This window comes from Amblyomma maculatum, chromosome 4 (assembly GCF_055883805.1).
Source record: "Amblyomma maculatum isolate TAMU_Amacu chromosome 4, ASM5588380v1, whole genome shotgun sequence".
Lineage (NCBI taxonomy): Eukaryota > Metazoa > Arthropoda > Arachnida > Ixodida > Ixodidae > Amblyomma > Amblyomma maculatum.
The window spans coordinates 128,074,098-128,095,257 of record NC_139347.1 but is presented as its reverse complement, the minus strand read 5'-3'; the positions used below and the strand labels follow the sequence as shown (position 1 = coordinate 128,095,257).

General features: G+C 49.0%; 1 protein-coding gene across 3 annotated transcripts in view; it reads right to left on the bottom strand.

The window, feature by feature from the left end:
* The window catches only part of Tmtc3 (Transmembrane O-mannosyltransferase targeting cadherins 3), a 329,866-nt gene that overhangs the window by 117,719 nt on the left and 190,987 nt on the right, over window positions 1–21,160 (bottom strand). For all 3 annotated transcript variants that reach the window (XM_084602460.1, XM_084602461.1, XM_084602462.1), the window contains one exon: window positions 39–266. In XM_084602460.1, the coding sequence (XP_084458586.1) occupies window positions 39–266 (228 nt within the window). The remainder of the gene's footprint in view (window positions 1–38; window positions 267–21,160) is intronic.

Here is a 21,160-nt window from a genome sequence, read left to right as displayed (position 1 = left end):
AAAGGAAACGTGGCAGAGGCAGCCTTCCCGTTGCGTACCTTGTGAATGGGTGTTCCCCAAAAGTCGTTGGTGAAAAGCCTGGCGATGGGCGTGGATGGCCGCAGGTCCCGATTGTCGCGCACGGCCGACGTGTCGTCGAACACGAATCCGCATCCCAGCGCATTGGCGTAGCAGAGCCAGGAGAGAGCGCCCACGGCCAGGTACCAGCGCCAGCCGACGCGGCGGCCGCCGGGCAGTCGCCACGTTGGCTGCCGGTCGGAGCCAGACTGAGTGGAGGAAGCAGACGACAAGCATGTCAAGACAAGCGAACGAACGACAAGAGAATGTCCCCCCGTTGGCGATGCACATACGATTGCTGAACTCATTTCAACACCGCACTGACAGTCATGCAAAAGATGCTCTGTAGTTCCGGTGCTAAGCGCGCACAACGCTGTTCAAGAATGCTTTGCAGCTCTGACACTGAAAGCGCCTTACGGTGTTCAAGAAGTTCCTGCAGCTATGGTGCCAAGAGCACACTACGCTGTTCAAGAACGCTCTGCACCTCTGCATTGTGCCGAGAGCGTGCTACGCTCTTCATCTCAGATATAAAGTTTCCAACTGGAACGCCTCGCACGTGGAAAGCATTTTGCTGCATTTGCTGAGACAGCAGCGGTCCAGCCACTGTAGCAGCGGAGTTGCTATCCTGCACTATCCTCCGAGCCCACAACTCAGCGTCTGACTAGTCCACCCGTTCTCCATTCTTGTCCAAATTACGCGCAAACGGGATCGTTCTTTCGGCACTAAAATATTGACATAGTTCTGCGCGGAACAACTGGCGTTTCTATAGGGGCCAGAGCAGAGCGGTGAGATAGGGACAACGTGGAGAGCGAAACATATTTCCCACGTATAGCCGATCAAACTAGACTCCGCTAGCAGAGTGTAAACAGACCAGGCGCCACGTACTTAATAGATGGCAATCGTGGCTCGTTAAGGACAGCAGGCGTGTGTGGCGTATCAATTTCTGTTTGCTTCGTGTTTTGAAAAATGTGTCCCAAAAATTAAGTAAATGAAGGAAGACGCCCTGGGCAGGTGGGGGAATTGTCCTTTTCAGTAACTGCACACGCGTCCGAATTACAACTAGAGAGAAAATTGATTTATCGGCTGTCATTTCCTCAAATTGGTGAGATGCTTTCACTGTTTACATATCTCAGAATCGATAACTTCGTTTTTCGGAGCTTGCCATTTTTTTACTTGCGAATTTGGTTTGGTTTTGGTTTGGTTAGTGGGGTTTAACGTCCCAAAGCAACTCAGGCTATAAGAAACGCCGTAGTGGAGGACTCCGGAAATTTCGACCACCTGGGGTTCTTTAACGTGCACTGACATCGCACAGCATACGGGTTGCTTGCTTTTCGCCTCCATCGAAAAGCAGCCGCCAAGGCCGGGATTCGATCCCGTGTCCTTGGGAACAGTAGCCGAGCGCCGTAACCACTGCGCCACCCAGGCGGGGCACTTGCGATATTCCGCTTCTTCTCTCCGTAAAATAGATAAGGTGCCTGCGCAGTTTAAATCTAGGCACAGCCTATTTCGAAGATTTTTTTTTTACAACCACCTCATTAGCAGTAATTAACGCACAAGTGGTCGTAACAAGCGCCTAGCCTGAGGAAGGATGTCGTAAACCGAAAGAAAATGTGCAAACGTCCACTTAAATAATCGAGCCGCAGTACGAAAACGTTAATGCAGGCTGAATTTTAAAACCGGTGCTGTCATTAGCAGGTCGCTCTAAAAGCCCAAAGGGAAGACTTTGGATTACACTTGACGCGGCTACAATAGAACTGCGGCTTTACCACCGCAGAAGCCAGACGATGACATATTCACATATTCATACTCGGCCCCCCCCCCCCCCCCTTTTTATAGTTCTCTTTTTTTTTTTTTTCTTCACAGTTCCGGGTTGTCATTGTCCATGCGTGCAGTGGGGAAACAATACTGAACGAGGCGGCCGCCTCTTTGCGACATAAGCGCTCAGTCTACTGTACTTATAATGATATCACCATGAAAACGAACCACCAGAACATCACACATTCAGTTGGCTCCAATGCGGCAATTATATGACCAAAATCAAAATCGCACGAGGCGATAACCGAGGTATACACGGTAATAAGTTTAAGCGTTGATCTTTTTGCTTTTTATGCAGTTGCAGCAACTAATTTCCATAGCATTACGCGACCAACGGAAGTAAAATAATTCTGTTTGTCGCGAATATCTCCTGAGAATTTGAAGAGTGCTTAAAGCACTCAGTTTCTCTATTGAAGCGAGTAACAGTTCCTAAATCTGAGGTCAGAAAAACGACTGGCCATGTAAACATGCATGATAAATTGTAGCTTTCATTTTAAAAATTACTGGACGCCTAAAGAAAGCTACAACCAATCTCGCACACAGCAGACGTCTGAAAATGTGCTGACATATAACGTCGCGCATTTTATCGTTCATTACTCAGCGACCCGGGGATTGCATTACGAATGTGTTAATAATAAATCATCAAGAGACCGAGATAGTCTCAATAAAATGCAGTTCAGAGACAAGATAGAAATTTACATAAGCGTTCCAAGTTTAAGTATACTTGATGCATAAATAATGAAGCTACCTTTATCATTGCCACACAAACAAAAGTCCAGCCAGAATTGGATCTTACAATTTGGAACTCAGAGAGGAAAAGCAATACGGTGCGGTTGAAAAATCAATGAGCAGGAAAAGAAAGCAACGCTGAATAGACTCCTAAAGGAACTGCAGTCTACAATAACTACCGGAAAGTGGGGGGAGGGGGGGGGAGAGATCGAGGGGGAGGGGTACGTAAAGAAGTAGCGGGACAGAGGGTTTTGTGTAGGGAAACGGCATCCAACGAACATATGTAAGCGTACAAGCCAGATGAGCACAAGAACAGTATCTCAAATGTGCCAGCTGCAGCCCAATTCTGCTTTCTAATAGCTTGCTGTGATGCGTTCGAGCGCTCGGCAGCGACGCGCATTGTACGGTTAGGTCAAGTGGTGACGGCTGACATACGTCACGAGAAAGCACACAGCTCGAGAACACAAGTCGGGAGTGATCAAGTTGAAAACTGAAATTTGGAGATGCACGTAACCTAACCATTAGAGTGTATCTCCGAGATATACCCTGCCCGCCTCTGTTTATATGCATGTTTTTGGATCGAAACCTTGTAGAGGTGACAAAACCTTTCTAGTTAAATGAACAAACGGCGCAGCTAATTACAGGAGTGGCAAGAATGAGGGCATTACAGCTGTCACAAAAACTCAGTAAGGTTGACGACTTGGCGAGTTGGTGCTGATTCAACTTGAAACCCGGAAGACAAGTCCCCTTCCTTGTCGAAACGTTGGCTCGGCTTGCGAACTTAGGCTCCCCCTCAGCCCTTGCTCAGTGCTCTTTCACAGACCCGAAAGAAATGAACACATGGATTAGAAGAGAACAAGGCGAGGCTGCTAAGCAAACAAAAAACTTCAATACAAGGCAATGATATTCCTAATAAAACAAAGCGGAGGGCGGAATTATCGAGACATACGGAGGGAGCCAATAAGTGACGGTTTTCCAAGCTAACGAAGACGTTAACAGCGTAAGGAAAATATAACCAGGCCAGTACGGAGACAGGAAACAAAATGAAGGGGTAGCCGGAACTAGATGGCGAGGCATATAGATCTGACTTGTGATTGAGTAACTGTTCTTCCTGTAGCGAACTTTGCGCCTTGGGAACGTGACCAGGAATGGCTTCTTGATACATTCGAAACCACCGCGGTTGTGCCAGCACCAAGCACACAGGCTTTTCGCTGCTATATAAACAAAACGGTGAAAATGAATTCACAAAAAAAAAAAAAAAAAAAAGTTCGATCCAAGTTCAGACTGCGACCATATAGAGCCATAATTTATTGCTTAACTAGTTACCTCTCTTAATACATGGCATGTTCGATCGGTGTTCGGTTATTAATGAAGGGGCGCGTGGAATTTCTTCTAAGCGCCGACAGCAGACACTCTTCCGTGTTGGGCCCTGCCGTAAACAGCATATGCGGCTAAAAACAAACTTAACTTCAAATAATCTGCAGTTCATGCGAAAAGACTGAAGGGGGTCACGATGAACAGCAAGCGTCAGTTAAGGGGCAAAAGGTTAGACGGTGTTAAAAAACGTTTACCGCGGCCACGAGCTGCGCGGCGTGCGGAGCAGCGCTAAGTGAATCTTCAGCGCTACGCCCAGACTAAAGCAAAACGCCTCCCGAGCACGCCCATTAGAAAGAAGCTCCGCAGATGCACTTTATATTTGTTCACTCAATACCATTTTAGCCAGCATGTTCTCGAAACCCGCTGTCATTTACTTCGTAGTTACGCGTTCACAGCTTTCTTCCTTCGCGTTATTTTCTTTTTCTATTTGTACGAGACTCCCTACTATCCTGTGCCAGCGAAATAAGGAAACGGGGAAGGGGAGTAAACGACGTCGCCGAGCTCCGCCAAGTGGCGGCCCCCAACAGGGAGCGGAGGGCGCTAATTACAATTGATTACCCATTAAGGAATCTCGGACAGGGGCGCCCACTAAAAGTCAACGCGTGCGGTCCAACCGGCGCCATACGCAGTGCAAGGGAAGTAACGGAAAGGGCAAAAAACGAAGGAAGAGGACCGCACACATGCACACCACGTGTCGATGCGTATGCATATGGAGCAGCCGGTGGAAGTGAGAGGCTGGTGACGGGGTCACTCGCTTTTGGGCTGCCAACAGACGCCGCGGCTGCATTCGTTCACTGCGGTGACGAAATGATCGCAAACCACGAGGAGAAAAAAAAAAAAACAAACAAACAAAAACAAGAGAGGTATAGGAGGTACGCAATGGGACGCGGCGCTTGTGCATCTCTTTCTTCGTAGCGTTTTAAGCCCATCCCTCAATCCTATAATGCCCCGCCGGGGTGGTGCAGTGGTAAGACGCCCGACTACTGTGCCGGAATACCCGGGTTCGAACCCGACCGCGGCGGCTGCGTTTCGATGGAGGCGAAACGAAGAGGCGTCCGTGTGCTGTGCGATGTCAGCGCACGTTAAAGATCCCCAGGTGGTCGAAATTACTCCGTAGCCCTCAGCTACGGCTCCTCTTTCTCTCTTTCCACTTTCACTCCCATCTTCCTCCCTTCCCTTACGGCGCGGTTGAGGAGTCCACAGAAAAACAAGTGAGACAGTTACCGCGCCTTTCCCTTCCTATAAATCAATCAATCAAATCAATCAATCCTATAAATCGACTGACCACTATGTTCGGGTGACACCGTGTGGGTCGCTTTGTTGCAGTTTTCCCGACATTGCTTGAAATAAGAAAAATTATGGAACACTAAAGAATCCTTAAACGTTGATGCGTGCGGTAGCATTACCGTATGGACAATTTGCCTCGTTAATAAATGACAGTCTTAATTAGCAGAGTTAATTAGTAGTGATAAGTAGTAGATTCAGAGACAGGAACCATGCAGAGTTGGGTCAGCGAACAGACGCGGGCTATTCCAGTCGAAATTAGGAAGAAGAAATGAATATGGGCAGGACATGTGATGGGAAAGCAAGATGGACTTCAAGGAAACACGAACTTAGCTGGGACCGGCAGAATATGATTGGGTGGATGAGATTCAGGAGTTCGCAGGGGTCAAGTGGATGCAGCTGAAAGTCCTATAAGACCGACTTAATTGGAGGGATATGAGAGAGATCCCTGCTCTGATGTAGGGATACTCCGACTCATGATCACGATGCTTAAATCTACTCTTGATTACGAGAGAAGCGGTAACTTTTTTTCTGTGGCAACGAGTCATCTCGAAGACGCAGCCGCTGCTTGAGGCGCGAGCGTTGCCACGATTTCGCGATGTTCGCATAAAGGCCGACCCACATGGAGCGATTTTCCCGCGGCAAACCTTGCGAACTGCTGCCCGGCGGCCGTTCGCAGGCTATCAAGCCGGGCCAGATATTTTCGCCAGCGGCCAGGCGAAAGCCGCACCTGGGCGCGACCACCGTGAGATGGCAGCACTTGCTGCCGCGCCGCGCCGGCTGCAGCTCCGAGTCGTGAGCGCCAACAATACGCAAAACTTTTGAAAAGTGTGCTAAAGTTTGTTGTTTCCGTAAATAATAAGCGAAATGTCAATACTGAATCCCTCCTGAGGATCGCTGAGCCGTACCGAGTGGCTGATATAGAAGTGACAGCTGCGATGCAAGCAAAGTTTCAAAGTTCTGTTCACAACCATCTGCCGTCGTCGCGGCACGACTGCTCCGGTCCGCTTGCACGCCGCTTCCGCTAAAAAGTGGAGCCGAAGTTAATCATATTTTGCTTTTATTGTTACAGAATGGGATTGAGATTTAGGCAGTTCTATGAGTAGACCATTTACTATAGCCCGAAGGAATTTCATAGCGCCGTTTCATGTAGTACTGTACCATCGGTGCGAAACAAAATAGGCCTAGCAACGCAGCGCACGACGGAGCACTGTCGTCCGCCGCGCCAGCGGGTGGCACTGCTTTGGTAAGGTGCCGCCATAAGGTGCTGCAAGCGTTGCAATTTTGCCTACTCTGATGATACAGCTGAAGCGGGAGCTTTTTCGACGTTCCGCTCAACACTGGCTCGAACCCTGCTTCAGAGAGACGCGCCTGCAGTACGCTGTTGCTACGGCGTCGGACGTACACTAGGAGGCAGTATACAAGCGCTGTCGGGCGCAATTTGAGACGCTAGCTTATTTATATGTTTCTCTTGAAATGCCATTTAGTGTGAAAAGTGAGTTGTTGAATCGGACTCAGGTCGTGAGTTTTCTCAGTCGGGCGCCGACGCTGCCGACGCCGCCAGTTTTTCGCTGCATGTGGTTCGGCACGGCGACGGTGCGTCGGCGTTCCGCTGCGCCGCATGAAGTTAGCAGAGAAAGTTCGCTCCATGTGGTTGGCCCTTAAGAATGCTGAGAACGGCAGCTCAAGGAATTTCATGCTCAATACGTGCATACTATATATGTCACATAGTGCATTCATCCAGAGGTGATGCGCCAGCGGCGGTAGATGGGGGAGGCACCCTCATCACGGTGGCTACCATACTAGGGAAAGAAACCGAGATAGCGGAGGAAGCTGCGATAGCGATCGCTTGCGTTGGCACCAAAGCTAGATATATTATTAGCGACAGTAAAACTGCAATCCAAAAATTCAGTAAGGGGAGGGTAAACCCCCTCACCACCAAAATTTTAACACAAGGAGTGATTGATAGGACGATCAACATCATCTGGACCCCGGCGCACGAATCTGTCAGCGGTAACGAGGCGGCCCACAGTGCAGCTCGAGATCTCTACCTCCGAGCTGTACAGGATGGCTCGGCTCAGGTAGAACATAATAGAGAAGGGCCAGTAATTTCGTATCAAGACATTACAGAACACTACAGGCAATGCCGGAGGCGTTTCCCCACCAAACACGGCGTTAAATAGAGGTCAGGCAATGGCGTGGAGACGCCTGCAGACTGGAGTATACCCAAACCCAGTACTAAATAAACATATCCGATCGGACTGCGAGGACGATAAATGTAAAAAGTGTGGGGCGAGAGGAACCCTCGACCATATAATTTGGGAGTGCGCTTACTCCCCAGGCAGGGCGCAAAACATTAGCAGTAGGGAAGCCTGGGAAACCTTATTGCGAAGCTCGGACCCTGAGCTCCAACTCACCGCCGTCCAACTGGCAGCAGAGGCCGCCGGCGAAACCAAACCGGCCAGCACCTAATGCGACCATCCCGCGCGGCTGGGCCGCTAAGTCCCCTCCCCCTTACAGGGGGGTGAGACAGAGCGGCCCAGGCGGTGTGGTCCTTCTCTGTTGGACAATAAAAGTTTTCAACAACAACAACATCTTCTTGCGCATTCTTGTGTATACATACGCCAAGACGAAACGAAGAGGCGTCCGTGTGCTGTGCGATGTCAGCGCACGGTAAAGATGCGGTCGAAATTCCTCCGTAGCCCTCCACTACGGCTCCCCTTTCTCTCTTTCCACTTTTACGCCCACCTCCCTCCTTTACCTTACGGCACGGTTGAGGTGTTCCCGGGTTCGAACCCGACCTCGGCGGCTGCGTTTCGATGGAGGCGAAACGAAGAGGCGTCCGTGTGCTGTGCGATGTCAGCGCACGTTAAAAGATCCCCAGGTGGTCGAAATTACTCCGTAGCCCTCCACTATGGCTCCTCTTTCTCTCTTTCCACTTTCACTCCCACCTTCCTCCCTTCCCTAACGGCGTGGTTGCGGTCTCCACAGAAAACAAGTGAGACAGTTAAAAAAACTGATTTATTTATAGGAAGAGAGAGGCACGGTAACTGTCTCACTTGTTTTCTGTGGACACCGCAACCACGCCGTAAGGGAAGGGAGGAAGATGGGAGTGAAAGTGGAAAGAGAAGGAGGAGCCATAATGGAGGGCTATGGAGTAATTTCGACCCCCTGGGGATCTTTAACGTGCGCTGACATCGCACAGCACACGGACGCCTCTTCATTTCGCCTCCATCGAAACGCAGCCGCCGAGGTCGGATTCGAACCCGGGTACTCCGGCACAGTAGTCGGGCGTCTTACCACTGCACCACCCCGGCGGGGCTGAGACAGTTACCTCGCCTTTCCCTTCCTATAAATAAATCAGTTCACAGAGAACAAGTGAGACAGTTACCGCGCCTTTCCCTTCCTATAAATCAATCAGTTTTATATACGCGAAGAACACGCCGGGGTGTGGCAGTGGCTAAGGTGCTCGGCTGCTATGGAGAAGGATGCGGGGTCGAATTCTGGTAGCGGCGGTCGCTTTTCGATGGAGGCGACAAGCAAGGCGCCCGTGTGCTGTGCGATGTCAGTGCCCGGTAAAGAACTCCATTTGGTCCAAATTTCCGGAGCCCTCCACTACGGCGACACTCATAGCCTGAGTCGCTGTGGGACGTTAAAGCCCGCAAACCAAACCACATATAAGTCAGGCTCGATGCTTCGTGCCAGTCAAAGTTGAAATTTCAGTTTGTTAGCACAGACTACCGCGCGTGCTACCACAGAGTCGGTCGTTCAACAGACGCGTCTCGCACAGCGCGTGCACGGCTGGTTCCGGGAACTTCGCGGTTCTGCGTCCCGACAAAGCACCGCCGCTCGCTGTGCATTACTGGAGCGCCGAGTGCTTTCCGCTCAAAGAAGTGACGCAGGCTGCCGGCAGTCCGTGAGTGGCCCTCGGGGAGGCCAGTTCAGTGTCTCCGCCGGAGGCGAACTCTTCCAAGGCTTTTTTGAGAACTGTACACCGACGCGGCGGGGCGAGCGGTTCGAGGGCACACGAAACTCTATAGGATATACAATAACGGCACAGGCTAGGGTGGGGGGTTCTGTTGCAGTGCAGTATAGTTTGCGAAACGGCGGGCAGCCGGTGTCGGAAGCCGAGGCTAATGGACTGGGCCCCGGGGCGACACACACCTCCTTAGAGCACCGATCGGAAAGCCGGCTGTCGAAGAAGGCTGGCTCTGAGTGTTCAAAAGGCGCCGCTGCGACGAAAGGCAAACACGGTGCTGCGCGTTAAGCAGTTACACGTCGAGCGGAAAGCTGCTCAAGAAGCAAAGATAAAAAAAAAAAAAGTTCTAGCACATTGATATTGTACACGGAGAGAACGCGTGGTTACAACAACTAAGAAATGGAGGTGTTTGCGGAACAGAGGGAAAAAGCAACGAAGGGGGCTGCGTGAACAAGAGGCACAAAGTCTTACGACACATGGCTGCGTATTACGTTGCATTTGGCCCCACCTTGATAAATGTTCTTTATACTCCCTGTTGCATACAGAATAAAATTCGATATTAGCTGCTGTTATTAGCATTGCCTCCATATAAACAGCCGAAACTCTACACTCATAAATCAGCAAAACAAAAGTGAATTAGCCGTAATGATATTGTCATCTCGTTTCTGACAAGATAAAGCAAAAAAAAAATTTCTTTACCCACACTAAAACGCATAGAAAGGTCTGGCATGACTCTGCTTGGCCGTTTGTTATTGAGGGACCGGCACAGAGTTTAGCAAAGTGTGCCTACCTGATTAATAATAATAATAATAATAATAATAATAATAATAATAATAATAATAATAATAATAATAATAATAATAATAATAATAATAATAATAATAATAATAATAATAACCAAACTGGCTTACAGGAGAGGAAAGACGCAGTATCTTTAACACTTTTTTGTGGGTACCTGAAAGCGTACCGATTCTTGGGAACGAAAAATTGGTTGAGCCCCGCCGGGGTGGTGCAGTGATAAGACACCCGACTACTGTGGTGGTGGTGGTGGTGGTGACAAACGTTTATTGATTTAAAAGGGGTGGAGGCATGCATGAGCCGGATCTTTGAATATCCAGCCCTTACAGATACTGGGAGGGGTCCCTAGTACGGGACCCCAGTGGCGTCGGCCGCTGCCCGGGCGCGCTCGACCAAGGCCTTTTGGGCCTGCAGATCATAGCAGCCGAGCAGGGTCGCCTCCCAGTCCTCCCGAGTGAGGTTGGGGTGAGGGGGAATAGCTAGGTTGGATGGGCAAGCCCACACCATGTGGTAGATGTCCGAAGACTTCGCACAGTGCCGACAACTGCCCGTGAAGGAAGGATTAAAATGTTTTAGTGCTGCCGGGCACAGCAGAGTGTTGGCATAAAGACGAAGTAGAAGCCGCTCCTCCGTCTTAGATAGAGGGTAAAGGCTATGGCAAGATTGATAATAAAGACCAATGTCTTTAAAAGAATAGGCGGGTTCGAATTCGAGATCCTGATCTAGGGGATCGAGATGGGAAGCCCGGAAAGAAAGCGCGCGGGCGGCGGCGTCGGCTGCCTCATTCCCATCGAGACCCATATGAGCAGGAGCCCTTACTATTTTCCGGTAAGCGGGGTCCCCGGTATAGGTGCAATTTTGAAGTAGTGGTAGGCTAAGTATGGCGCCCAGCCTTGCTCGACGTTCCGACGGGCCTCTCGCGAGTCGGAGATAACTGTTTTGGAATGAGTGTGGGTAGCTGCCAGCGCAATGACGACCTCCTCCGCGTGGGTTATGTTATGGGCGCGAAATGTGAGCCCGTTAACAGTTTTGGACTGGTGGACCACTGCGGCCGTGTACCGGGGCCGGAGGCGTCCACGTAGTAAATGCCGGGTTTCGACCCATAATGGCGGGCCAGAGCTTCCGCCCGCGCCAGGCGCCGGCCATTGTGGTCTTCACGTGTCATGTTTTTAGGAAGAGGGCGTACGTGGAGGGCGCATCTCCACTCGAAAGGGAGACGTACACGATCTTCCATAAGGGTGGTATGTTGGATGTGTAGCCGGGCAAGGAAGCGGCGACCCGACAGTGTCTTAGAAAGACGTGTGTAGTGGTTGGTTAAGTGAGCTTCTCGGATCTCCCGGAACGTATTCACCATGCCCAGGCCCAGTAGACGCTGGTGGAGGTGTTCACGGGGAGATCGAGGGCCCTTATAAAAATTTTGCACAGGATGACTTCGCGTGCATCCTCGTCTTGTTTCCGAAAGTGCAGGTAAGGAGTCGAATACAAGATTCGACTGGTCACGAATGCATACGCCAGCCGCAAGGCGTCTTTGCATCGCAACCCCCACGTTTGTTAGAAACCCGGCGGACCATGCGGCTCACCTGGTCCCCCACCTTACGGAGTTTCGCCAAGGTAGTGTCTGACCGTCTATGTCGATGAATGAAGAGCCCCAGTACCCGTACTTCTGTGCGTTCAGGAATTTATCCTGTTTCTAAAGAGAGCTGAATTTTGGCCGTACACTTTGGTGAGGGGCGTATGTGTACAAATTCAGATTTTTGAGGGGAGCATTGAAGGCCTCAGCGGCGAGCATAACGATCCACTATGGTTGCCGCTTGCTGCAGGTTGGTCTCAATATCTCCAAGGGAACCTTGCGTGCCCCACAGGGTGATGTCATCGGCATACACAGCATGCTGCTACTGTGCCGGAGTACCCGGGTTCGAACCAGACTTCGGCGGCTGCGTTTCGATAGAGGCGAAACGAAGAGGCGTCCGTGGGCCGTGCGATGTCAGCGCACGTTAAAGATCCCCAGGTGGTCGAAATTACTCCGTAGCCCTCCACTACGGCTCCTTTCTCTCTTTCCACTTTTACTCCCACCTTCCTCACTTCCCTTACGGCGCAGTTGAGGCGCCCACAGAAAACAAATGAGACAGTTACCGCGCCTTTCCCTTCCTATAAATCAATCAATCAATCGCTCTTCTGTCCTCACGAGGCATCGGAGGTGGCTCAGCTACAGAGCCAGTAGCAGGCCCGTTAATTTTCTTTTCCTTCTTCCTACAGCCACCAGCAACAACAACATGTCTTTACTGTGTGACGGTTTTCCTTTTAATGTGGAAGCCTTTCTAGGCTCATGGAACGAAATTCCGTTCGCAAGAGTAGTGCGCGAGATCTGTCATGTTGTTGTTGTTGTTGTGGCTGTAGGAAGAAGGAAAAGAAAATGCACGGGCCTGCTACTGGCTCTGTAGCTGAGCCACCTCCGCTGCCTGATTTATTTATTTACAGGAATGGAAAGGAGCGGTAACTGTCTAACTTGTTTTCTATGGACACCTCAACCGCGCCGTAAGGGAAGGGAGGAAGGCGGGAGTGAAAGTGGAAAGAGAGAAAGAGGAGCCGTAGTGGAGGGCTACAGAGTAATTTCGACCACCTGGGGATCTTTAATGTGCGCTGACATCGCACAGCACACGGACGCCTCTTCGTTTCGCCTCCATCGAAACGCAGCCGCCGCGGTCGGGTTCGAACCCGGGTACTCCGGCACAGTAGTCGGGCGTCTTACCACTGCACCACCCCGGCGGGGCTAGCTGAGCCACCTTCGCTGCCTCGTGCGGACAGAAGAGAGAAAGTAGAGAAGAAAGGAAAAAGGAGAGGGAGAGAAAGACACGCGCCGCAACTAAAGCCGCTCAAAAAACATCCGCACCAACAGCCGTCGTCCACCACCGAAGCAGTGGCAGGAGCAATGACGGCCTACAGATAAAATTCGGTGGCATGGCTAGCCCCCGCCGCAAGCGGCGTTGACCTACCGTCCCAGCCCCGTAGGACCAGGAACTGCCACACCACCACCCCTACTCCTGTTACGTGGCGTTCTTTGGCGGGCGTTCTGTCATATTCCGCGAGATTTCACGAGTTGTGTTCTCAGTGTCTAGCGTTCCTGCCATCTACAATCCCACACATGCCCCGCCGGGGTGGTGCAGTGGTAAGACGCCCGACTACTGTGCCGGAGTTCCCGGGTTCGAACCCGACCGCGGCGGCTGCGTTTCGATGGAGGCGAAACGAAGAGGCGTCGTGTGCTGTGCGATGTCAGCGCACGTTAAAGATCCCCAGGTGGTCGAAATTACTCCGTAGCCCTCCACTACGGCTCCTCTTTCTCTCTTTCCACTTTTATTCCCACCTTCCCCCCTTCCCTTACGGCGCGGTTCGGGTGTCCTCAGAGCAAGTGTGACAGTTACTGCGGCTTTCCCTTCCTGTGAACCAATTTAACAATTTATTTTAACGCCCGGGAAGGAACGCCATGCAACAGGAGCAATCGTGTACCATCAAAACACGCCGAAGAAAATGTGACAGATACAGCGCCTTACCTTTCCGGTAAACCAATTATGTAATTGTATGTAGCACTGCAACGAACGCCGATAAGAGGCAAACGATGAGAGGTAAATGATAGGAGCGGAAGGGTAGGCTTTCGGTATTCTTCTTTTAGGAGATATCCAAGACAGTCTATTTTTTTTTTCCATTCTTCTGCCTGGTGCGAAAGTGAGTGCATTTGAGATGTTAAGTATGCTTTGATGTTTCTTCCGTTGTTCCTCCATATTATTATTATTTTTTACTAAGCGCCTAAGTACGCCATATGAATGAAAGAACGAACAAACTGCTATCATCGAAGAATCAGGGACCGACAGACCTTGAGAACACGAACGAAACGATCCGGAGAGCACCGTCTCCAAAAGAAAGCAAGGAGCCAACCCGCCCTTAAAGAGAAAGCAACCGGGTCATGAAACAGACGAACGACCTGGCATCTGAGCGGTCGAGAAACGGCAGAGAAGTCGGAATAAAACACCCCTGCCGATCGAAAAATCTCCCGGGACTACGATCATTACAACATCGCGATTCATACGTTCCCGCTTTCAAAGACGGATGAAAACGTTTCCACACACACGCGTACGTACCTAGCCAGGAGAAGAAGAAAAAAAAAAAGACAGCTGAAATGAAAAGGAAAGAGTAAGACAGTAAACTAAAGCAACAAAAAGTGGAAGATATGGCCGGCTGAGTTCGCGCGAAGCCTATGCCAATTAATCACCGGGCAAGTCCGACCACGAGGAAGATTAATCGATCTCACCTTCTCCGTATTAACAGCGCAGGCCAAAAGACGGGGGGATAACCTCCTTTATTCCTTCCCTTTCCCTCCTGAACAGCCACGTGATTACGCATGGAACGTTGGCCATTCCTCTCTACTCGACCCAACTGCTTCCCCATTTCTTTCTTTCTTTTTATCTCCAAATACCTGCTGGCGAGTTCACTTCCCTAATTCTTTTTTCCTCTCCCCGCTGATCCCTCTTTGCCTCATTTCTTCACGCTCTGTTCTTTGCTTTGTCGGTGCTATTTCTTCCTATATGTCTCGCTAACATCCCTTAGCGCTTTCTGTTAGGCCCTTTATAAGCGCGTTTTTTTATGTCTCGTGTAGTACGAGTTCGCTTTCCGGTTTTTAGAATGGTGTTTTGGCTGTTCTCCGGTGTCATTTGGCCCCTCTGTGACTTTGAGGGCCATCCCTCTTTCCCTGTTCCGTATGCAGGAAATGTGCCGTAAGAAGAAATAAAAAAGAAGTGGGGAAAAAACTCCGCGAATCCCTCGGGTAGCTCAGGCATAAATTAACGTCCACGAAATTTTGTCCCGGCACTTCCTTATTCAATTCCCTTAATATACGGGTTCCGCGAAAACGAATAGAAGCGACGAGGAGGTGTGTAATCGCTGACCAACGAGAAAGAACGTAATAACGAGAAATGGCCAAGAAATAAAAAAAAGAGAGAGAGAGAGACAATCGGAACAGTGAAAGCAGATCGGAGTATATGCGCGAAAAGGATAAATAAAATCAACGCGACGGCTGACGCCCTAAGCTACTAATGGTTGGAAAATGGGAACGGCGTATACGCCAATCATTAATCGTTTCGGCCCTCTAGTGGAGGAGAAGGGAAGCGAAAAAGAAAGACAAGACCGCGCCCGCGGCAATATAAATCGGAGAGGAACGCGCGGCTTCAGCGTCCACATCCAACACGGCGCTATATATGGGCCCCGGCGGTGGCGCCAACCCGCGTAGGGCAGCGCTCGGGAACGATTCATAAGTGTGGACGAACCGCTGGCGCCATCCGTTTCTCGGCCGACCTACAGCAAATAGAGGGGCCCCACTGGTGGACGTCGGCGCAAAGGCTTTGATGCGAGACTAGAGTTGTAATGAAAAATAAAACAAAAAAGCGCTCCGCGGGAAACCGCGAGGCCATTCGTCAAACGATGAGGGCTATTAGAAGGCGGGAGAGCAGCGCTGTGCATCGGGGAAAATAGTTGGGGCTTCGTAATGAATGTCTTCTACCTGTGTGGTTGGTTGGCGATCTGTTTTACGAACACCAAAAATAATGGCGGCACGTGTGTTTGGTCGCACGTACGGTATATGCGAGCAACACGCGAGGAGAAGCAGCTGCGCTGGGAATCCTGGTTTGAGTAACGAATGAAATGGGTATAATAGAATCGGTGGTGGTGGTGGTAGAAACATTTTATTGCCGTTTGAAACAAATATTGGGGGCGAAGCCCCCTGCATGGTACTTGGGTGCTCCCTTACTACATGGGAGACACCCTCATAAGGCAAAAGAAAGTCTTTGAAGAGCAATCCTCCTCATAACACTAGAAATGATCTTCCGTTGGTCTTGACTTGAGGTGCTCTTCATGAGAGACTCCCAGTAGGACTCTACTAGTTCGGTGATGGGGGATGAGGAAAGGTGGGGCATGTAAGAAGGATGTGTAGAAAGTTTCCTGGTTTGAATAGAATTGGGATCAGACTGACAACTACAGTACTTTGGTTAAGTGGAAAAAAAGATTATGAAGAAGCATGCATGGGAGTCAAGACACACAGAATCGTATTATAATCGCATTCAAGAATGCGAACAAAAGGGCCGTTGCTTCCTGAGGCGAGGGGCACAGCCACTGAAAATTTGTTGTTTCTGGAATAAAAAAATATAGCAGTGGCTAGACGCGGTTAAACTAAGTTTGGGGAGCCACAACTGTTTTGCTTGGTTTTTATATACCAGTTTAGCTGAAGGAATTGAGCGTCTGTCAGGTGATCGTTGACGTCACTGAAAATCAATCACCTTTCAAGGTCAAAGGTCATTATTATGGGCAAGTGGTCAGGTAGTCACATGGTCATGCACTACCACCAAAGCACAATACACTGGACGAGACATGACGCTAGATAAACTGTCCCAGTTTGTCCTTGGATAAGCTTCAAGGTCACCCAGAAGAATTGAAGCAGTCCTCGAGTACGTACCCGAGGAGTAAAGCTACCGCTCTAATGCAATATGACTGCCGGAGTGATTATCACGCTGCCCCGCTAGCCTCGTTTTCTGTTGCGCTATCTGAGACTGCATTAAAATTTCCATGCAATATGCTTGTTCCCTAGGCCTAATACATCATTATAGGGGATCGTGGCAACACTGAACAGTAGAGGTGAGATTATCTCTCTCTTGTTGATTCTCGACTGATCCCGCCGTTTACACGGGTGCTACCTCTGAAGTCACGGACGGTGTCCGGTATTGAAATTACATGTCAGACGCATCACGATATCACAGCCGAATGGTCTAAGGCGCTAGCCAAAAACTTTGAGAGCACTGCAGAGATCTGCATTGGAGAAATGTGAAAGCATGTGCGTTGGCTGCTCTTTAGTAGCGCCTAGAGAGTCACGACTCAACAATTTTGAAAGTCATTACTAGACATAGTCATGGAAATGCTTTGGCTTACAAAACTCGTGGACTCCGTAGTCATGCATATCGGGTCTTCAATTATACTGACTTATGAGCCGAAAGTATGACTCATACTAAGCTATAATGACTCACATGACATGACTAGGCATGGCGTGACATTTATATACCGGTTGTAATTACATACACATTTATGACCATAAGTCTAATATAAATGTGACGTCATATCACACGTTATATTTTGCTTTTATTTTTGCCTCCACGTTTTGCGGACACGTTTTCGCAAACATAGCAAAGTAAGGTGCTCGCCTTAATAAATAAAAAAAAAAACGGTTCTGCTTGCTTGGCAGCAACGCGGTCACGAGATAAAAAAAAAAGAAACTGGAAGCGGTATACATGGGGACCTCAAATAACATTTAAAGCGAATAAAAAGAAAACAAGGGCGCCCAGAAGAGCTCGCAGAGCGTGCTGCCCTTCACCCTTCTCCCCCTTCTGTATTAGCTAATCCCGGCACGCATTAGGGCCCTCCCCGCCGGCGCCCTCCTTCAAAACTTTGCACTAAAGGGCGAGTCCAAGCTTGGCTCGTGTTGCAGACTTTGTTGGAGGCCCGCTCGCCAGCGCCAAGATACGGGTGCGGAATTTATTTGCAGCACCTGATCACTATATATGGCCAGTTCATATCTGTTCGTGCGTCCACTAATGAAAGTTTGTTCAGCCAGTTTTTCCCGATATTTGCGGAGCACTCCTTGTAGTGCCGGCGAGCGCCTACTCTAACACCCGTCTTTGAAGCGAAGGCACGCGGACGCAAACAGATATGTCGGCTGGCCTGTGCCGAGGAGCTGTCGCGCGTTCAAACTGTCACGAGTCCCGAGTAAATGAGCCCACAACAGCGGTACAGCCGTGCCAGGGGTGATCACGAAGCTGCGCACTTCCTGCTTAAGGTCCGAAAATTGGTTTTCAAGTATACGAAAGCAGCCGGAGAGGTCTCACGCCTTGTTAGACACTTCGATCGCATTGTGAGGGAAGCAACGAGGGTGCACGTTGAAATGAGAAAGAGCTGCGAGGTATTATTTATTTATTTATTTATTTATTTATTTATTTATTTATTTATTTATTTATTTATTTATTTATTTATTTATTTATTTATTTATTTATTTATTTATTTATTTATTTATTTATTTATTTATTTATTTATTTATTTATTTATTTATTTATTTATTTATTTATTTATTTATTTATTTATTTATTTATTTATTTATTTATTTATTTATTTATTTATTACATACTGTAGACCCTTGGGTCCAAGCAGAGGGACATAGTTGAGTACAAAAAAGAGCAAAGAACAACAACAAAAAGTAATAAGAAATTACACAATATTAATCGCAATGCATAGCCATCTGTAAATTAGTGTTCCGATCTGATATTGTGCGAGGGAAAAAGGAAAACATAAACGTGTTAGTTCGAGCATAATAGGGTGTCAGTGAGTCAGGATGATGATGTCTCGTATAGCGTGTTGATGCGGGAGATATATAAGGGTTTATTGCAAGCTTGTTATTTATCAGGAGAGAAAGGAATTCTAGCCTCAGCTGTTTTCTGCGGGATTCAAGAGTGGGAATAGAATTATCTGTCATTGTTTGAGAGGGTGAGTCAAACCTAGCGAATTTATTAAATATAAAGTATTAGGAGGCTCTTCAATAATTTCGAACAGCTGGGAAGCTTCCACGTGCCCGGACGTTGGGCAGCACACGAGCTTCAACAAAGAGCGACAGATGGAGAGAAGGTGCAGCACTTCTCGCTCAGCCCGATGGATTTTGCCGATCTTCTTCTGTGTAATCGAGTGCTGTTATGGCAACAACCAAGTCAAGCTGTGATACACATGGGTGTACTATGAATTGCCATAATTGACCATGACTACTAGAACCGTGGCCAAGGTCACGGACAAAGATAATGATTTCAAGTTTGAAAGGGCGTGAACACACACTGGCGTAATTATGCCTTCGTAAGCCTAATTGAGCGCTTTAGACTTAGTCAAGCCAAACAAGCTTTCGCACGCATACAGAACTTGCCCTCAGCTGCGGATAAATTATACTGTCGAAAAGTGCACGTGTCGAGACCACTATAGATGTGGCGCACGACGAACATGCTCGCAACACATACCGTAAACTTTTTTTCCTCCTTGCGGATAAAAATTAGGGCCAGATGTTCAAACTCCACACAGTTTGTCAAAGAAGGTAGGAAATGAGAGAGACGCGGTCATGATGGCGAATCGTCCGAGACGCGTGAAAAAACCGGAACCGGAACCAGCGAACAAGGGCGCATCGCCGAGATAAAAACATTGCTTTTCTGAGCGAGGCGTAAATCGTTTGAAGCCACTCGGAAACGGAAACCAACGAGGACAACATCGAGGCTCTTGAGCGCGTGGGCGTCTCTGCAGAAACTAATGCACACCGACCGGAACGTGAGCACACTCCTATACGGGGCTATTGCCCTATTCACCGACGTGCACACGCTAACTACATTCGTTCCATACGAACTGTACCAGTCTAATTGAACGGCTTCCTTCCCGCTCGAACTTTTCTCCTGTAACGTCACTGAGATTTTTACGCTCACGACATAAACAGAGAGAAAACTTGGAAATCATTACGTGGCGACAAAATTTTAAAAACGGCCACAACCACCGATGAACATCAATCGGATGGCCGCGCGGAAGTTCTAACGTCACTCGCTGGAGCCGGAGCGCTTGAGGAAGGAAAACAATCACGGTCAGCTGCACACATAGTTACGGCGCGCCTCTCGTAAGCGTAATTCCGGAAAGATAGTATTGTTTACTTTTCCCGGTTATGAGGAATCAGTACAGTCGCAGGCAGTCAGTGAATTGTATAATGGCCGCTATTATCAAAAGTAGTTCTAGTATGCCACAACATCACTTCGAGAGAGGACGCAGCGTAGAGGGCATTAATTCAGCTCTTATTTCGGGCGTTATTACGACTAATTATCAGTATAATTTAACTGACCTCTCGTTACCATTAACAGGAATGATATAGTGCAAACGCTGCAGTCTTTGTTTATGAAAATGAAATTGCCCATGCTTACATTCAGCGGCCGCCAGTATTTTCGAATGGTCAGAGGGAACATATCAAGCTTAGTTTGTGTCCGCATATATATATATATATATATATATATATATATATATATATTGAGAAACTGCAGCAAGGCTGAAAGGCAAGAAGAGCCGCTGATTCCGCATACACGGGCTAATACGATCACAAACCACTCATCCTCACGCTAGACAAGGATAATTAAGACGTGCGTTTCACGATCCCGGGTGTGGCGCAGTAGGTTAAAGTGCTCGGCTGGGGATCCGAAGGATGGAGGTCCGATTCCCGGCGGAGACAGGATTTTTGTTTTTCTGACGATGTTATCAGTATGACTGACAAGTGGACACCCGCGGTATCCAGCGGAATCTCGCAAAGAAAGGGACACTTCTCGCCGACACATGGACGGACACGCTGCCGAGTCATGAAAGGCATTCGCCTTATAAAAGCTATAATAGTCCCGTTTGTCTGCCCAGCTGGGGGAAGGGGGGGGGGGGTGCATGGGGAGCAATGCAAAGCCCCCCCCCTCCCCCTCCTCCGCCTCTCCATCGTCACATCCCTTCGGATGCGCGCGGTTGCCATGACAATAAGTTCATGCACCCAAGAGCTCTCGGCGTCGCAGTGCCAGGGGAGAGGCTAGCGCGGCGGTTGAACGAGGGGGAGAGGAAGAGCGCTAGACCATGCTAGAACATTTGGGTAGACAAGGTCCCAAGGCTGCGTTGAATTGGTGGAATCATGAGTGAAGCGCTACGCTGTCATGTGCTCGACGTAATTAATGTCATATTATCACCGAAGCGATTTGTAGTTGTTTCGATGTGTGGCTATGAATTGTGTACACGGTGGTGAGACTGTGGCGCTGCAGTGACGGCCGTGAAGTGTGCCGGAATGCGATTGAATCGAGACCGCAAAAAAAGAGAACAGAAAAGGCTAAATATGCGTGTGATATATGCACGTGAGCGCAGACGAACTAAAAAAAAATACTTGTGAGATGTTAAAACGTGACTGCCACTCGAGACCTCTGGGCCGCTGATGCCAATTAGCTTTCGCTGATTCAGGCATTAAGCCGGTAAGTTAATATCAACCAGTGTTTTAGCCTTGTA